Genomic DNA, 19,389 nt, shown 5'->3' on the forward strand with positions numbered 1-19,389 from the left:
AACATTTCCTATGTTAAAGGAACACAAAAGTTTGGCTATAGCCAATATACAGAACCATTCATCAGAAGTGTCATGAACATCAAAATGAAAGGAAAAAACAGAGTACATTAAAGTGTTTTTAAGCCAGCACCTGGTTTTCTTTAGGCATGGCCTGCTCTCTTTTTGACTTTTGGTTCATATAAATTTCTATATTTGTGGTCTTCAGTACACTTTGCAAGCATAGTTGGAAATGGGCAGCAGGAAGGAAGTCCATTAATTTCTAAGTATTTAAACTATTTATAACCTACACCATGCTAAAAAGAGGATTTAAGGCTTCTGACAAAAAAAAAAAATGACAACACAACAGGATAAAAATAAAATAAATGGAAAACACAGCAATAAATGCATTTTTAAAACCTATTAAATTCTTGAGTTTGTTGAATCTTTCACCACAGGCATAGGGACATATTTTTCTCCCCTAGAAATCCCCAACTACTACTAATTTGCTAGCAAGCAAGAGCTTAAATGGAAAGAGCTATGAAGAAATAATATCTTGGACCTGGAAGGTATCCTCCTCTGCAGACCTAATTTCTCTTATTTGCTCATCTTCATGAAGCAAAGAGAGGCGGGGATCACAATCTCTAATTTAAACTCTGGCCACCAGGGCGTCTTGCCTAATGTGAAAAAGTTCAGCACCCAAGTCTTTTCCTTTTGTGTAGGAAAAGTAATTCAGTTCTTTCCAAAGAAAGAGTGAATGGCATTACTCTCAAATCCAGACACCTTGGGTACCATCTCAGGATAGAAAGGAACCCCAGGTAACCGGCAGATGCTCACCCATGGAACTCATACCGGGAGATGCTCAGGCATCCCAGATGCAGGAGTCTGGATACAAACCTCCGTGGTCCAGAGTTAGGAGTCTGTAACGTGACCATGGGATTTCTGGGAAAATTAAAGCACAGATATTATCTCTATGTGATTGTAAAAAGCTGAATTTTTCTTTAAGGCACACTAATCCAATACACAAAAGATCATGAAAAGCAATGTAAATCACTAATGGGGATTCCATTCATAGAAGATAGAAACATTTTGTTTTATTAACTAAAGACCATAATTTATTCATATTGCCTTAGTTTTTACCTAACGCCCTTTTTCTGTTGCAAGTTCTCATCCAGTATACTATATTACATTTAGCTGTCATTAGAAAGACTTTTTAAAATCTTCTTTCTCCATCTTCCTACATAATCAGAAGCTGCCCCATCCCAAGGGAACGAGCAATGGATTCCATCTAGAACAGTTGTCCTCTAGGGTAGGACCCAGACATCAGTATTTTTTACAGCTCTCTAGATGAGTGCAGTGCGCCTACCATTGAGAGCCACTTGTCTGGGGACTTTGGCCAATCTGCTACTCACTTTGTGCTGGTTACATTGGATTGAGGTTTCATTCCTCCCTCTCCTTTTATACACTTATTTAATTATGTTAGCCCAGTAGCTTCCTGAGCAACCTTTTAATCCACAGCTTAACATGTTATACATCAAAATACACTGACATTTGTTGCAATGAAGAGTTCTTTGAAATCTCACACTTCCCACTATTCTTTTACGGAGCTTCTTTTCTTTGCTGCCACAGCCCATGTTGCCCTATATTTAATTGTTCAGTCTTAGCTACACATTAAGTGTTTTAAAAGAATAAGAAGAAGAGAACAAGGAACAGAAAGAGAAGAGCTGACATGTTTTGAGGCTAAGGGTCTGACTTTCTCACAGTCAAGTGTTCAGTTTCTATAAGGTCCAGCCACCACGCCCTTTACCTGCCCTTCATCCTACCTTCCTACCAATTCAAAACGCATTTGTCCTGTGTTCCTCTCTCTTTAATCTTCAAATCATACTAAATCACCAGCTCCTGAACGTGATAAATTAATAATAAGAAATAAATGATAATATCTTAATGAATTATCTACCCGGATAGCAGATCTGCATTTTTCTAAGGCCTTCTCAACATACATTATCTCAATCCATAGGAAGTGTCTAATATTGAAAGCAGACACCATGGTAAGGCAGAAAGGGTGGTATAAATTAAGGGATTGGATAAAGCACCCCTGAAGTCACACCTCACAGATGGTTGCCCACTCGAAGCAATCCCTATTTATAAGTGATGTGTCAGTTCCCCATTGTGGAATTGCTTGGCCTCTGACCTCATATCTATGGGACCATTCCCTGCCCCATGGTAATTAATCTCTCTACAATTCAGCCTCTCAGCATTTCCACAATATACAGCACACACTTAGTAGGTGCTCAATGAATATCTGGTGAAAAAAATAGATACATGAGTGCTCTTCATTCTTCTGCTTTCCACAAACATCCCTAAACTGTTAATTGAATATTTATCAGGTTTTTTAAAGACCTCCAGAGAAAAATATTCCACTTCCTAAATCAAGACTCCATTCCAATTTTAGGTACAGGCTTTTGAAAAAATGAAGACTGTTATAATAATTCTTAACTAATTGATGGCTTTTGGAAGACTTATCCAACCAGAACATCAACCAAACTGTAAATTTTCCAAAAATGGTCTCTTCCTGATGAAGAAAATGGAACAATACCAACCTCAGGCCTTCATTCAGAACTCAAGAACTCAAAATATATATAAAATAAAGATATTAATTTAATAAGATCACTAATAGGATGCCTAGAGGATAAAAGAGACATGGATAAGTATCACCTACAAGAGAAGAAAACAGAAAAACACAGAAATCATGGGTAATAGGCATGGTGATTAACACCCACCCAGTCATGTGATCAAATTCCCCTTACCAATGATTGTTTAGAAATGGGCATGTGACCTGACCTTGGCCAATTAGAGGCAAGAAGTATTCTACTGGGGAATTCTTGGAAAGGTTTCCTTACTTTTAAAAAAGAAACACAGTGAAAAAACAGTCTTCTTCCCCTGGACAATGTCTTGTCTGGGTGTGACCCCTAAAACTGCTGCAGCCATTGCAACTATAAGGAAGCCAGCCTGGGGGCGAAGTCCACAGGGCAGCAAGATGGGAAAACCTTGGGTCACTGATGAAAGCTGAGCTACTGAGTCAACTGACCCAAGAGTGTTTTACCTCTAGACTTCTTGTTTTGAGAGAAAATTTACTTCTTTACTCTTTACTCCAATTTAAGGTTTCTGCTACCTGTAGCTAAAGCATCTTAACAGATATGCAAAAAGGAATGTTAAAAGGAAAAAGTCTCCAAGTACTAATTACACTGGAAATGTTTAAACATTAAAATGGATATGCTCACTCAACTTTGGTCATATTGACTTTGTACTTTAAAAAAGGATGATTGTGTGATTTATCATGGTAACAGGATAGGAAGGAATGTGGTCAAGTATCTGCTTTCTGTACAGTTTCTTGCCAATAAATTTGAAAATAAACTTATTAGATCAAAAAAGAAGTTCATTCTGCACATGTGAATAAAGAGCTTCCTGTATGCTACTGGCATTTTACCAATTAATCAATCCACTTCAACCGTAACATGGAACTTTCACTCCTGATTCTCTATATCCTGATAACACGTACAGTTCATTCCACAGTCACCTTCCAACAGCAAGATCAAGAAGATGAGCTCTTTCGTTTCAAAGCTAGAGACAATGAGTAAGTGACAATGCAGAAAACTTCAGAAGAGCAGAGAATTTGAAGCTATGAATCTACTGTTTGCCTTAGAAAGTCATCTAAGTTTTCTGCTTTTCACAGGAAACAAAACTATAATCTATTCATAGAATCTGCATTATTTTTAGCCAGTCCCAACTACCTACTTCAATCTGTTCATTTTTCAAAGTTTATACGGGTTTTAGCATTTGCTTTGGAATACCATTCATATTGTGAAATAGAATATGACAATCTCTAAAAAAAAAAAAACCACCCACTTAAAAATAGGAATGGAGAATATGGCCAATTAAAATGTTACTGTACTAAATAAGTTTGCTTTTTAAAGGATCCCAATGTTTGCATTTTTAATGATTCATTAAGGAATAACTACTTAGTTTTACAATGTTCACACTCTTGACTACAGCTACCATGCATCTCTGCTTTCTAAAATGATGCTGCTTATAAAATGCTTATTGAAATCTGTATTGGTTTCTTATTTCTGCTGTAACAAATTACCACAAACTTAGTGGCTCATAACAACACAAATTCATTATCTTACAGTTCTGCAGGTCAAAAGCCTGAAATAGGTTTTGAGGGGCTAAAATCAGGGTGTCAGCAGGGTTGTATTCCTTCTAGAGGCTCGGAGGAGAATCCATCTCCTTGCCTTTTCCAGCTTCTGGAGTCTGCCAGCATTCCTTGGCTCACAGCCATCACTCTGACCTCTGCCTCTATCATCACATCTTCTCCACCTATGACCCTCCTACCTTCTCTTTTTAAGGACACTTGTGATTATACTGCTCCCCACCCAACCCCCCAGATAATCCAGAATAACCTCTCCATCTCAAGACCCTTAATCATACCAGCAAAGTCCTTACTGCTATGTAAGGTAACATATTCACAGGTTCAAAAGACTGGGGTATAGACATCTTTAGGGAGCTGTTATTCTACCTACCACAAAATTCATCACAAATAGGGGCGGTTTTCCTTTATTTTATCTAATCTGAGAGTATTTAGGAAACTATCAATTAATATTGATCCAGAAGTTGTTACTGGTTTTGAGTACGAGGAGATACTCCTGTCAATCCAAGAAAAAGCTGATTAGCTAATAAAATTCTAGACCCAGACACTACTCAAACACAGTTTTCAACAGTGTGAGAAAAAAACAACTCGAAAGATTTGTTCTTGTTTTGGTTTCCAGAAAACTCACGATGCTAAGGACGTGTGGACGAAATGAATTTATCAGGAAAAGAAATGACAGTAAAAAGTAAGAGACATCTAGGGAAATGATAAATTATTATAATAAGAAAAAATTTGATAAAAAACAATGTATTGGCCAACCCATATGTATGCGCCATGCTCTTTCATCCCTCCAACACCTTTGTGCATATTCTTTCTTTGGCTTCCTATCCCTGAAAGCTATCTTTTACCTATGCATCCTACAAGTGACAGCTCTGCACACTCCAAGCTAATAGAAATGGCTCCCTTCTACATTTCTGCCCTGCCCTCTTATAACCTACTTTCATTATAAAACTCACTCTGAAATCTTTATGAAATCTTTATGAAATGGGCTCCGCTCTAAACAAGAAAAGGCACTGTTTTGTTTTCCTCTGTGTTCCTAATGCCATACAAAGTGCCAAGGAGATAGTGAGTGCTTAGATAGGTGTGTTGGATAAACCGATTAACCAAATTTAAAGGACAAAGACCTCTATAAAAGAAAAAAAGATGGCATTAAACAACCTCCTGCATGCTTCTTTAGCTCTAGAGATTATGAAAAGGGTTCCTCTTTTGATTGCAAACCTTTAAAGATTTTACCAATTCCAGTTTGAGCTTTAAAAACAAAAAAGAGGTTGTTCTAAGCTACCCAATCATGCAATAAACAGATGCTGTTAATTTTCCCATCCCAGACTTGTTTTAATGCACTCACACTTTCTTCGCCACTGATCTAAAAGAGAGTTTTCATGGGAGGAGAGGAGAACAATCTCTAGGAAATCATATGTAATAGGATTCGAAATTGGAAGTTTCAACCAGGCACCAAGGCATACTAAGTATGATATTCCAGAGCAAAGTCCCAAACCGACACCCAGATTTTCAATGAAATCCCCAAAAACTAATATGACTGTTTTTCACAGTCTGAAACAAGTATCTTTATTGCTTGCACCATATATGACTCTTAAACCTAACTTCTGTTGCACTGAAGATTATAAATGGACCCAGCTGTTAAAGACTAAGAGAACTGGGTGGAGGGAGGTTTTTGGGAATAGAGGTCACTTCACCTCAGGTCAAGAGACTGAGGCCTCAAGGAATCGCCCAGAGCTTAGCAGTGTCTCTTCTGAAAAAGCCAAGGGTAGACAGACAGGAGAGCTGCCCTCTGACAGAGAAGAGGATGCCAAGTTAGGGTCAGCCTGCATCCTAGGAGTCTCCCACTTAAAATGCGGGCTACGCACAAAAGAGAGTAAGCATGGGGCTCTCTGGACACTGACTGCTAAAATGAGACTCTGTTTCACAAAAACACAACTATCAGAATGAACAGAAAAGTCATCGGACTGCCGAAAGCTTGCCCAGAAGCCAGAAGCCAGGGAAGAATTTCCCTTGAGGAAGTAAATTCTAAAAGGACAGAGGGTGACAAGATAAATTTGCTTTCTGACTGCAGACCAGCATATTGGTTACACACATTTCCTCTGCAGTTGGAAGTCCTCCCAAAGCCTACAGCTGTGTTCCAGCTGGGAAAGAAAGACAGAACTCCTTCCAAAATTAGGGAACTGTGCTCTTAGTGGTTGGAGCTTGGCTATTTAAAAGATTAAATATAAACATATTGAAGAAAAAACTGATAACTCTTTCCCAAATGAACCAACCATCCATAAACAAAAACTGAAAATCCACTTTGCTCCATAATCAATACCAAGGAAAGAAAGCTGTCACCTGAGAAACGTGAAAGAAGGGGTGGGAATAGGGAAAGGGAAATACCCACGACTCTTACCCAATCCCTGATTCTGCTGTTCCCACTCCAGGGCATCTGGCACCTGGTAGGTGGCTCCCTCCAGAAGGTCCATGTTTTCCTGCTCCAAGCCAGGTTCCTGTGATGTGAGGCCAGGGACAGTAAACCCACGCAGCTCGGCGTCGCCATCCACGCTCTCATCCAGGGAATCTGTGCCTTTGTCTTCTTCCTCGTCCTCCTCATCTTCCTCCTCCTCATCTTCCTCCTCCTCGTCCTCCTCGTCCTCATCTTCTTCTCCCTCTGGGCAAAAAGAAGTCAATGAGAAATGAAGTAATGCAGTGAATGCCTACAAACAAATCTTTTGAAATAACCTAAAGGCTACAAAATAATCATGCTTGGCCTTTCACAATTTTATGGCCCAAGCTGGGTGATGTGAGCTTTGCAGGATTCTGTGCCCGCCATTCACCTACGCTTTAAACTTTCAAAATCACAGTTAGGTCAGATGATTATTAAGCATCATATTTATTTGGAGTCATCATGTTTATTTGAATTTTCCTTAGGTGTATTTATATTCAAGAGGGTAGGAAACATCCCCTTCTTGTCTTCTGGAGGTCGTTAAAGATTTATCTGTTGGAAAGCACGCTGAAATACTAACGAAGATTAAAGGAACTGTCTCAATCCTTTTATATCTTATAATACTAAGGAAGAGAATTTATTATTTTGGCATGATTTTCTTTCCATTCTTGTTCCACATCAGTGAGTAGAACTCACAGCAATGTTAAGCGAGAGGTGGATAAATCCACTCCTGGAACTGTTCTCTTTACGGAGGAGTGACCCAAGAAACTGGAAACAATTACATCAATGTTCTCAGTCTAACTCTAAAAGGCACTAGGACTAGTGGTTACCAGAGGGGAGGGGTAAAAGGGGTCAAATATGTGATGACAGAAAGAAATCTAACTATGGGAGGTGAACACGCAATGCAATATATATATATGCCTTACTGTTAAAAGGTACAGCTGAAACTTACCAGATTTCATTAACCAATGTCACCATAAAAAATAAATTAATTAATTTTAAAAAATAATTAAAAAAATAAAGAGTACTGGGATATGGAATAATGATTAAAGACACTCAGAAAAGGAACACGTGGAAAAATCATTATTATTACTATCATAACTTAAATTTACAATTTGTCATTTTCAATGCTTCAAGTGGAGTAGGTTTAAGGAACATAAGATGGCCAATTCTATTTCGTTTTGCCAATTTTAAATTTCTAGAAATACTTCAGGTCCCCACCCTAAGCATGGATGCACCCACGAAGACATTAAGGAATCTGAGACTCTCCTCTTCCACTTCTAGACCATCTTCCACATATACCCCTTTTTATCCATCTTTTACAGGTTTTATTTTTCTTACTTTAAAAAAAGTATTACATCTAATCTTTTTCATTCCTGTCCTTTAACTTTGTAGGACTTAATACCTGTCACTATTGCAAAAAGTCAACAATATTTATCAAGTACCTAGTTCCAGGCACTAGGAACAGAGCAATAATATCTCTGCCTTCATGGAGACATACGGCAAACAGACATATGATACAACATTACACTCTGACTAAAACCGGCAAGAAGATAGAAAATGCCAGGCACTGCTATTTTAGATGGAGAGATCAAGGAAAACTTCTCAAATAAGGTAAAGTTTGAACAGAGATCATATCGAAATAATGAATTCTCCTGTTTAATTTAGGCTAATTTAGGAAGAGCATTCCCAGCAGCGGGGAACAGAGGGCAAAAGCCTTGAGGCAGAAGTGTGCTTATGGTTTTCAAAGAACGGCAAAGACTAGGCTGGGCATCGGGGAGGGAAAGAGAAAATCTAGGAAATAAGAAAAAGGAGTTGGAAGGGCCGGATCTGATGTATAAATATAATGAATGACTCTGAATGCAGGGTAGAGGACAGGCTGTACCAGAACCAGAGACAACGCAAGGAGACATATTAGGAGGCTATTTCAAAACTCAGAGACTAGATGGTGGTGCTCTGGATAAGGCTGTAGGACTGGAAGTGGAGAGAGGTGGTCAGACCTGGGATGTAATTTGAAGGTAGAGCCCTCCTGATAATTACAATGTGGGATGTGGAAGGAAGACCCCGACTTCCTAAAAATAACAACTAAAGGATACGAGCAAAATCAAGAATTTTATTTGAAACACATTAATTGTGTGATTGCTATGCCTACGACATTCAAATGGAAGCGATGGAAGGCTAGGGAAGGTCAAAGCTAGAGATAAAAATCTAGTAGTCATCAATTTATAAATATTTAAAGCCTTCGGGCTGGCTGAAATCCCCAAGAGAATGAGTGTGGATAGAAAGAAAAGTTGTCCAGCCCAAGCCCTGGGCAATCGGACGTGTAGAGGTTGGCCAGCAGAGGGCGATGCAGCAAAGGAGACAGAGAGGAGACCACTGAGGTGGTAGAAACACCAAGAGGAATGGGATGTCAAGGAAGCGGAATGAGTGAGACACTTCTGAAAGGCTCAGTGGGAACTGAGAATGTCCCTCTGGCTTTGACGTTACCTCTCTGCCTTTGACATTTCGGAGGTCATTAGTGACCTTGACAAAAGCTGTCCGAAATCATCAACTTATGGCTGTGTGATTTTGGACGTTACTGAATTTTGGTGTGCCTCTGTGGCCTCGTCTGTAAAACTGGTATGATTCCTATCTCACAGGACCGTTGTGAGTATTACAAGTTAATACATAAGTATTACTAGTTAATACATAAGGTATCTAGAACGAAGCCTGGCACACAGTGGCCACTACGTAAGGTTGGCTTCTTTGTTATGACTGCGAGGGAATGCAGGCCAGGGCACGGGCTGCCTCAGGGGCCCACTCCGCTGCAGCGAGCACAGGTGCAGGCAGGAGGGCAGAACTGGTGATGGGACTATGTGAAAGTTACCTTCATGTTTCTTTTATTTTCTTGGTCAAATGAAAAAAACTGCAGAGGAAAAGACAAATGTTGGTGGTCTGAAGTGAGAGGAGAAAGTGTGAAATAGTCATCTTGAAAAATGAGTGAGTGAATTCTCTTGGCATATGTGGTATAACTGCCAGGCGGCCCTATGGACCCACTTAAAATGTGGCATAATAAATTTAAAGTGAGACTTGTTAAGATGGTTGTGTGTTTTTCTATATTAAAATGGTTGTGGGTTTTTCTCTAGCCACATTTAGCTTCTGGAGGTGGGTAAAGGGGTTGAGTAGACAGAGAGATTTAACCAGTGGCAAATTTTGCTAGGAGAGCTCAACTGGGGACGGTGGGGGACAGAGGTAGTTGATTATGTGTGAAGAGAGGGATTATAAAAATGGACTAGGCAAAGGGTACAAACTCCCAGCAATAAAATGAATAAGTTCTAATATCTAATGTACAGCATGGTGACTACAATTAACAATACTGTATTACAGGGGTCCCAACCTCTGGGCCACAGACTGGTGCTGGGCTGTGGTCTACAAGGAACCAGGCTGCACAGCAGGAGGTGAATGGCGGGCCAGCAAGCAAAGCTTCATCTGTATTTGCAACTGCTCCCCAGAGCTAGCATCACCTCCTCAGCTCCACCTCAGATCATCAGGCATTAGATTCTCATAGGAGCACCAGTCCCTGGTGCCAAAAAGGTTGGGGATTGCTGCTGTATTATATACTTGAAAGTTATTTAAGAGAGTAGATCTTAAATGTTATCACCACAAAAAAAAAGGTAATTATGTGAGGGAATGAAAGTTAACTAACTTTATTGTGGTAATCATTTCACAATATATACCTTAAACTTACATGTGTTACATGTAAATAATAACTCAAAAGAGCTGGAGGGGAAAAAATGATGGACCAGGGACTCATAAATGAGAGGTTGAGGGGGAAGTTGGATACAGAAAAAGTAATAGGATCATTGGATTATGGAGAAAACTATCACGGATCAAGACTATTTGATGGCTTTGCTGACCTTCCTCCTGTAGACAGAAATTGGTCATAGACTAAAAATGATTTCTTTTTAAAGCATCATAAAATCATTTTTAGTTACTTTTCCTCTCCACAAACTTAAGAGGGTGTACTTGACGGATAATTGTGACAATATAATACTGATCCCCAAGGAATGCAAAAGCAAAGCCAGACCTCTGAGTCCTGAGTTTTCGGCTCTCATCACTGAACCATTGTCTTCTGACCACTACCACCCACCAAGGACAACTTCTACTTGGTCCTCAATGCATTCAATTAATTCCTACTCTTTAAAGTATAGAGCTATACAACCTGGCAATCCCACTTCTGGGTATACATCCAAAGGAAATAAAATCATTATCCCAAAGAGATATCTGAACTCCCATGTTCATAGCAGTATTATTCACAATAGCCAAGATATGGAAACAAGTGTCCACTGATGAATGAAGAGATAAAGATGTGGTATACACATATATTCATACAAATATAATGCCATATTATTCAGCCCTAAAAAAAGAAGGAAATCCTGTCATTTGCAACATGGATGAATCTGGAGGGCATTATGCTAAGTGAAATAAGTCAGAGAAGGAAAAATACTGCATGGTATCACTTACAGGTGGAATCAAAAAGAAAAGTCTAACTTATAAAAACAGAGAGTAGAAAACTGATTGTCAGGGGCTAGGGGTGCTTGGGGAAATAGGGAGAGATTGGTAAAAGAATACAAACTTTCTGCCACAAGATAAATAAGGTCTGACAATCTAATGTAAAACACAGTGACCACAGCTAATAACACTGTATCATATAATTGAAATGTGCTAAGAGAGTAGGACTTAAATGTTCTCTCTCTCACACACACACACACACACACACACACAAAAGGTACATATGTGAGGTGGTGAATGTGCTCATTAATCCGACACTGGGAGTCCTTTCACAATGTATGTACATCAGATCCCCATACTGTATGCTTTAAGTATCTTGCAATTTTATTTGTCAATTATACCTCAATAAAGCTGAGAAAAAAAAATAAGTATAGAGCTATAAAAATAATGCAAGGGACCTCAAAAGTCATCTTACTCCATCCTTTTACATCCTGAAAAGCGGGCCACATCTAAGAAAGTCTAGGCCAATGAAAGGGTGCTACTTCGTGGTGTGATTCAGAGGACATTGCTTAAGTCAACATACCTCTTATATCATAATCTCTCCCACCATGGTAGAGCCTTCCTTCTCCTCCTCCCTGTCCTGAAATGCCTGGCATAAGATGTCTAACTCCAAGTCTGACAATAAAACCGGGGAGTAGTCTCTCTCTAAAAACACCCTATCAGAAGGACTCTGATAGACAGCTGTTTCATAACCCATAACAATACTTTGTACTTACATGGGGCTCTTCTGCTAAGGAACTCAAAGTGCTTTGTAGGCATTGTCCTCCAAACTTATATTGTTGGCTAAACAGAGAGTTTTTTGAGCTCCATTTTACTTACAGCTTAGTTGGCTGGTGATAAAACTGCCTTGGGTGCTCGAGTATCACAGCAGGGCTTCAAACTGTTTTGTTAAATCTGGAATTTTTGACTCCCTAGGTCAGGCCTATTTTCTTTATTTATTGCAAACATTTCTGCCTAAGGTTACCAAAACTAAGTTTTAATTTTGTTCAGGTCCAGGACCATGTGTTAACTCTCAATAAAAATCAATAGAAGACATGGGAGAAAATTTGCCCTATAATCCCAACCTGAGTAATCTGATTCTGCTACTAAGTGTAGTGTCCATTTCATAGGCAGTTCCCATGAAAAATGCCGTTTCTCATTCCATTTTGTCACAGTATAGACATTTTTAGATTTCCAGAAGATAAAGACATAGCTAGCATTCCCAGAGGATTACTGAGTCAGAGAGGAACCCTTGGTTGAGACTATGCCATCCCAATAATGGGAATTGGAAGAACCCCATCAGTAAATCTTGTTCCCCAACATAACCTGTCTCTCTTTGACTGACAGGAAGAAGAGAATTTTGCTTGAACTATCTCTTTGGAATAGCATTGATTAATTTGAATCTTTGTCTTTTGCCTATTCATTCATTAAAATGTCAAATCTCTCTTTTAAGTGGCCTTTTTCTTTCCTTTACAAAGTTTTAAATTAAGTCTAAGGTAAATAAATTAGCACATGAAGAAGAGGAAGGATAGCAATGAAAAAGGACAGAGTGGCTTTGCTGGGCAAAGGCTGAGCAGGTATTAGTTTCTCTCCCAGCCCCTCAGAAGGGAATGGCTCTGACACATCCCAGTGACATATTTATAAAAGAAGAAACGTTTGTTGGAATGTGTTTTCCAGGGAACACCTATACCAATATAATCAAAAGCCACTCTAGCAAAACGGTTTCTTAGATGAAGAACGATCAAAAGCCCTAGGGATGGCACAGCTTTTATTTTCCAGATTTTTTTTTAACTTGGGCATCAAATTGGACTCAAAACTTAAAATTCAGAAAAGAAAAAATTAAACTTGTGTTGCAGACATGAAGCAATTCTCCAGCAGATGGCTCTCTGGGATCAGAAGGGGTTGAGGAACCCCAGAAGTTTCTGAAATAATGACCACAAAATTCAACAACTTTAAGCGGACTTAGAATTTGGAGAACTTCGTTTCATTTCTAAAACCTTAAATATTCCTTCCAGCTAAGTGCTTTTACATTTTCATCAAGTAATAATAAATATATAGAAAAGAAAAGATACACAATATTTATTATTAAGCTTAATACTGAAATGAACCCCAGAGACCTCACCATTTAACTTAAGAATTGGATTATTACTAACACTATTGCATCTATTTGCATATTCTTCTATTATCTTAACTATTTTCTTCCTGTTAATGTCATAAAAAATACTGAATGTTATTTTCTGGGACTTATTTTTTTCACTCAAAATTATGGTTTTAAGTTTCACACACCTTTTACAAAACACTAGCTTGTTAATTGCACTGATTCATAGTGTTCCATTATGGAACTATGTCACTATTTACTTTTTTATCCTCGTGTCAATAAACATTTGCGTTATTAAGTTGTTGCCAATCTTTTTGCTGTTATGCATAGTGCTACTATAAACACTCTCGTATTCCTAAAAGTGTAACAGCTAGGTCAAAAGGAATACAAATGTTCAACACTCTAAATAATGTCTAGATGAACTTCCTTAGCTCCACATCCTCACTAACCTTCGATATTGTCAAACATTAGCTTTTTTAATTCAGTGTGTTTAAAATGATATGCCACTGTAGATGTAATCTACATTTCCCTAATTACTTAGGAGGTTGTGTATCTTATATGTTTGTGTATCTCTGTAAAATGCCTATTCTATGTTTGTTCCTTTTTCTTTCAGGTTGTCTGTCATTTCTTATTGATTTCTTTTGAGTTCTTTCTATTATGGACACTGACACTTATCAATTACATGTATTATAAGTATCTTTTCTAGTTTTTGGAGTTGCACTTTCACTATCTTTCTAGTATCTTCTTATAAAAGTTTTTACCTTTAACATAGCTGAATTTATCAATATTTTCTTTTATGGTTAGCAATTTTTGTGTCAGAACTAAAAAAATCCTCCTGCATCATTAGTTCTGAAAAAGTCTAATTTTTCTCTAATTTTTCAGTTTTGCCTTTCACATGTTTTTAAACCATATGTAATTGACTGTGTATCATGTTACATGCAACCTTATTTAATTTTTTTCCATATGGACAACCAGAACTATTAGGAGAAAAAAAAATGCTTTCCTCTCTGCTCTGCAGTGCCATCTCTATGACATATCAAGGACCCCCTGCAGGAGTGTGTCTGTTTCAGTGCTGTCTATTCTGTTCCACTAGTCATTTTAATTATCCCTGACCACACTGTCTATATACATACAGAAAGAGCGAGAGCTTTATCAGTCTTAATATCTAGTAGGGCAGGCGCCCTCTTCTCCAACTTCTTCTTCCTTAGGCTTTTACTCTTCCATACAAATTTTACAAAAAATTCATCGAGTAATTATGAATTAATGAAATAAAAAAATAAAATAATAAAATATAATTTCTATTACTTCATTCCTTTTATTTTCTTTGGGGTTCTTTTTTTTATAGCTTAAGGTAGAGGCTGCTCAGCTCATTAACTTTCAGGCTTTATAGAAACTTTAAAGGCTAAATATCTGCCTTTAAATACTCTTTAACATCATCTTAGAAGGTTTAATGTATTTCGCTATGATTCATTTCTAATTATTTTCATTTTATATTATGATTTCTTCTTAGATATATGTTATTTAGAAGGGTTTTCTTAATTTTTAAAGGTATAGAACAATTTATCTTTTTAATTTTTAATTTCTAACTGAATTAAATAGCCATCAGGAATGTAGCCTGTATGGTATCAATTATCTAAAATTCATCAAGATTGCTTTATGGACTAGTACATAGTCAGTTTTTGTAAATACTCCATATGTGCTTGAAGATAATGTATATTCTCTAACAGTTGGGTACAGTATTTTATACATGTCTATTAATGCATTTTGTCTTAAATTTTATTTTGTTTGAAAATTTTAGCAAATCGAATCCAATACATAAAAAGGATTATACATTATGGCCAGTTGGGCCTATCTCAGAAATATAACTGTTTTAGCATTTGAAAATCAATCAGTGTACTTCATATAAACAGAAAAACCATATAATCATCTCAGTAGGTGCAGAAAAATAGATTCAAAAGAAGCATTTGAAAAAATCCAGTATCCATTTGTGACCAAAAAACAAACAAACAAACAAACAAAAATTTTAGCAAACTAAGAAAAGAAAAAAACCTCCTCAAGTGGATAAAGGACATGTACAAGAAACCCAAAGCTAACATCATATTAATCCCCTTATTTATTCTCATTATGGATATATTTGAATTTGTTCCACTTTCTCAGTACTTTTCTTTCATGTTGTCTCACTCATTTTCTCTTAGTGCTATGCTCTTTATAATGTCTTCAAACTGATCTTCCAGGTCACTAACTCTCTCTTATTGCTATTTAATCTTTTAATTATTCAGAGTTTTTTCCCCAACAATTCATTTTTGTTAGCCTCTTATTACTTGCTCATTTTGGGGATTTCATCTTTTCTTTCTTACCTTTTATAATGATTATTTTATATTCTATTCTGATAATTTTAGAATCTAAGGTCCTGAGTAGGGAATAGGCCAATCAGTTATCTGCCCTTTCTGCTGACTCTCAGTCACGGCTGTTTGTTTCCTCGTTAGTTGGTTGATCTTTTATTACAAACTCATATTTATTTTATTTTAATCTGTGGGAAATCTATGGATCTCCATTTTTTCCAAAGGGGATTTACATTTGCTTCCGTAGAGAGTCAGGTTGTACTACAGACCGGGAACAATTTTATTCCCCTTTCGAAGACATAGGCCTAACGTGGGAATTTCTATACAGGTCCCTCTTCTTGCTACTCGCTCAAGTGTAGCCTCCTGATATTGCTATTTCTCCTAGAGCACCTTCACATTTCCAATTTGCTTACTCCTTACAGCTCACTGCTTGGGTTTCAGCTCCCATTTGGGATGAGTCAAGCTAAAAAGCACAGTCCTTGGAGATTTTTCTGACAATCTGCAATCCCAATGATGCATTAAAACATATGTTTTACCCAAGATCTAGTCATTTTGCTATGACAGAGTCCATCAGAGTCTTCATCAGAAGCTGAAATCCAAATAATGTGCTTTTCAAAATTATTGATATCATTTATATATGAAGTGGGTCCAAACGACACTTTCAAATTCTTCAATTTCGAACACTCACAAGGGTATCTGTAATCTGGGCTGTATTTTTAAATTAGATAAAATATTAAATGTTATTGCTCATTAAATAGTATGCTTTAAACATTTCTGTTAATTTATTCGGTTATCCTTTTTAAATGCCTATATTATTCTGTACAAATTTCTTGAAAATTTTTTTACTAAAGTTCAGAACTTCCCAATAGCTCATAGTAGTGAGTATAATAATTAGAAACTTTCTCCATTCTAACCTAATGATATTTCAAAGGTAGATGCCCGAGAAAAGAAAAAAGCTCGAGACAAGATAATCTGTCCACCTCAAACACCAGTTGCAAAATGTTCTGAATTTAACCTGCGTTTCACATGGATATTTAAATATTTTCTTATTACTTTCTCTAAATTAGAGGATTCTACTCTTGATAACATCATCTTCTATATCTAGTTAGCAAGCCAAAAAGATCAGTCTACATAACTATCCTCATATTTACTGGTCATGACATAATCTCTTTTCAGGCTCGACTCCATATAATTGATGTTCTCTAATGTCTACTATAAATCCTGCTCCAAATTAAATTGAGTTATCTTAATAGATTCAGCCCTAGAGCAATAATTATAAGCTCTAGAATCTAACTCCTGTTCATTAAACAACTCACTTTAGATTCAGATGACAACATTTTATGTGTTTCCCTCTGGAAAGTAAGACTATAGCAATACTACTCTATTTCTCAAGGGTGCTATAAAGAGAAACATAAGAGCTATATTAATATTGTATCTATAAATTTTGAACCATCCAGAATAAAACCTTTCTCTTCAATAATTTAGTACTCTTAAAGGAATAGTTGCTTTAAGCAAACATATACAAAACTTGTATATAAAATTCCACATGTACTCAAAAGATAAATTACAGGTTGGTTAGGGTGATTATTGATTTTTCAAAAATATATATGAAAGTAAATTTCCCCTTCTAACTTTAATACTTAACTCGATTAACCCAAAATGAGGTTTACATATTAATTTGTGGAATCATGTTTGTTTTATCATACCTGTGCGCATTTAGCTCCTTTAAGCCAGAGGCCCTGTCTTAGTCTCCTTTTGCCCTGCCCTGCAAGATCAAGCATAGTGCCTTGCACAAAATGAGCCTTCAAGATAAACCGACTGAACAGAAATAAACTGTATAGCACTTTAATTCATTACCTTCCTCTTCAAAATTAGTAATGTCATTCTAGGGCTCCAATATAATTTTTAAATTTATATTATGTATATGATTCAAATGAGTCTAATAGAAACTTTTTAAGAAAAATCTACCTTCATACTTTTGTCATATTTGGGGGAGGGGAGCACCGGGGAAATGACCTTTGTACAAATTAACTCCAATCATGTATCTAGAGAAGGATCTCTCTCCTCCGTCTTTCTTTTTCTTCCTCCTGCTATGGCTTCTCAAAGTGGGTTTAAATAATTACTTAACTTTATTGACTTCTCCTTACCTGCCTGAGTACAGATGTTGGTATCGATTCCCACAAGAAGGAAATGAAATAATATGAAAAAATGTTCAACCCACATAGAGATGCAATAAACCTAAGCAAATTTCCACTGAATTTCTAGCAGAATGTGACTGGGAAACACTGCTTTGTTCACATAAAGAAATGTTCAACTTCAGGCCCAAATTAGGCACTAGATTTTAAACAATAGCAACAATGAGCTAGGCAAATCAAGTAGAAAACACATTGATTAAACAAGGTAATGGTCCTAAAATGGTGTACTCAATCACAGGTCATCATTTGCCTACCTGCCATCATGGACACAACAAGGCAAAAAGGTCTGACCCTTAAGGAGATTTTGGAGAATTCTGTTGAGAGCACAAACTGACAGTCAATATCTGGGAAGACAGATCCATTTGTGGTGTGCATATTCATAAAAATGAAATAGGATAGGCAAACATTTGAATGGATTCCCAACACACAAAAATCAGACTATTTCACATAAAGATCAGAATTTACAACTTATCTTGGAAAAATTCTGAGATCTGGCATCACTGAGCTCGCATTCTCCTGGCAATATCTACAGCAGTTGTCTGGAGCAGAGGGAGTGTATGTTCTCTACTGCATCTCCCTCACCACTCTCTACTGTCTTGGGCACCTTCCTCTTTGCTTACTTACACTGTCTATCTGGTCCCTGATCCATGGTTGCATGAAGAAGATATGAATATTTCATAGCAATTAATACATAGTAGTACATAATAAGTTCTATGTAATTTTAATTATATGGTAAATGATGTAAAATATTCATATTTATTATATATTTACCCCTTGTCATGCATATATTTACTACATGCAAGATCTCATCTTATTCTTACAGTAAGACATAGGAGGAACACCAATATCCCTGCTTTACATAGATAGTAAAACTGAAGTCTAAAGAAATTACATAATTTGATCAAGATCACAATGCTTATTCATGACGGAGCTAAGACTTAAACTCAGGTATGTCCAGAGCCAGAGCTATTTTCCAGTCGCCTATATTGCCCATCAGTGTGGGCTGGGTGTTCTGAGAGGCTTCATAAAGGAGGATGAGTTTGAGCTGAATTGTTTCTGTTTCTCCTTCCCGTCCTCTTTTAATTTTAACTTCAAAGCCCTCTGTTTATGGAGCGGCAAAGCTCTGAGTATTATTTGCTACAGAATGTGACAGAATGATCCTATTACCATAAATGTGTAATTTTTGTATGGTGAGAACAGTGTTATATTGCCTAGACATGAATCATGCCACACCTTTAACAGAGATGGGATTTTCTCTGAAAGGTGGAATGAACCCATGGGGGTTAATCGTGACAGTTGTCTGGCTGTCAATTACCTAGGGATTACGGGTATGTCCTTCAACCAGGAAATCAAGATAGACATTATACTCAGTAGTGGACCCTAGAGGAACTTTACATCTTGATCTGGGCTCTCCCATATGGGGGCAGGAACGAGGAGAAGAAAATAAGTTACTCTCTGTACTAGAAACAAGCTGAGAGTTGAGAAGCCAGAAAGCCTGGCAAGATGCCTGAAAAAAAATTGTTCCAGTACTTTGGATGTAGTATATAAAAATCCTTCTCAGACAGAGCATGGAATAAGTCCGGGCATGGGAGCCCTGGGAGCTCGTTAGC

The 19,389-nt window shown here is 37.3% G+C and overlaps 1 protein-coding gene across 2 annotated transcripts in view; it reads right to left on the reverse strand.

The window, feature by feature from the left end:
* ARMH4 (armadillo like helical domain containing 4) overlaps positions 1–19,389 on the reverse strand; it is a 97,262-nt gene that overhangs the window by 54,301 nt on the left and 23,572 nt on the right. For both annotated transcript variants that reach the window (XM_039863767.1, XM_039863776.1), the window contains one exon: positions 6,582–6,839. In XM_039863767.1, the coding sequence (XP_039719701.1) occupies positions 6,582–6,839 (258 nt within the window). The remainder of the gene's footprint in view (positions 1–6,581; positions 6,840–19,389) is intronic.

The sequence above is a fragment of the Pteropus medius genome, unplaced genomic scaffold (genome assembly GCF_902729225.1).
Source record: "Pteropus medius unplaced genomic scaffold, Ma_sr-lr_union100, whole genome shotgun sequence".
Lineage (NCBI taxonomy): Eukaryota > Metazoa > Chordata > Mammalia > Chiroptera > Pteropodidae > Pteropus > Pteropus medius.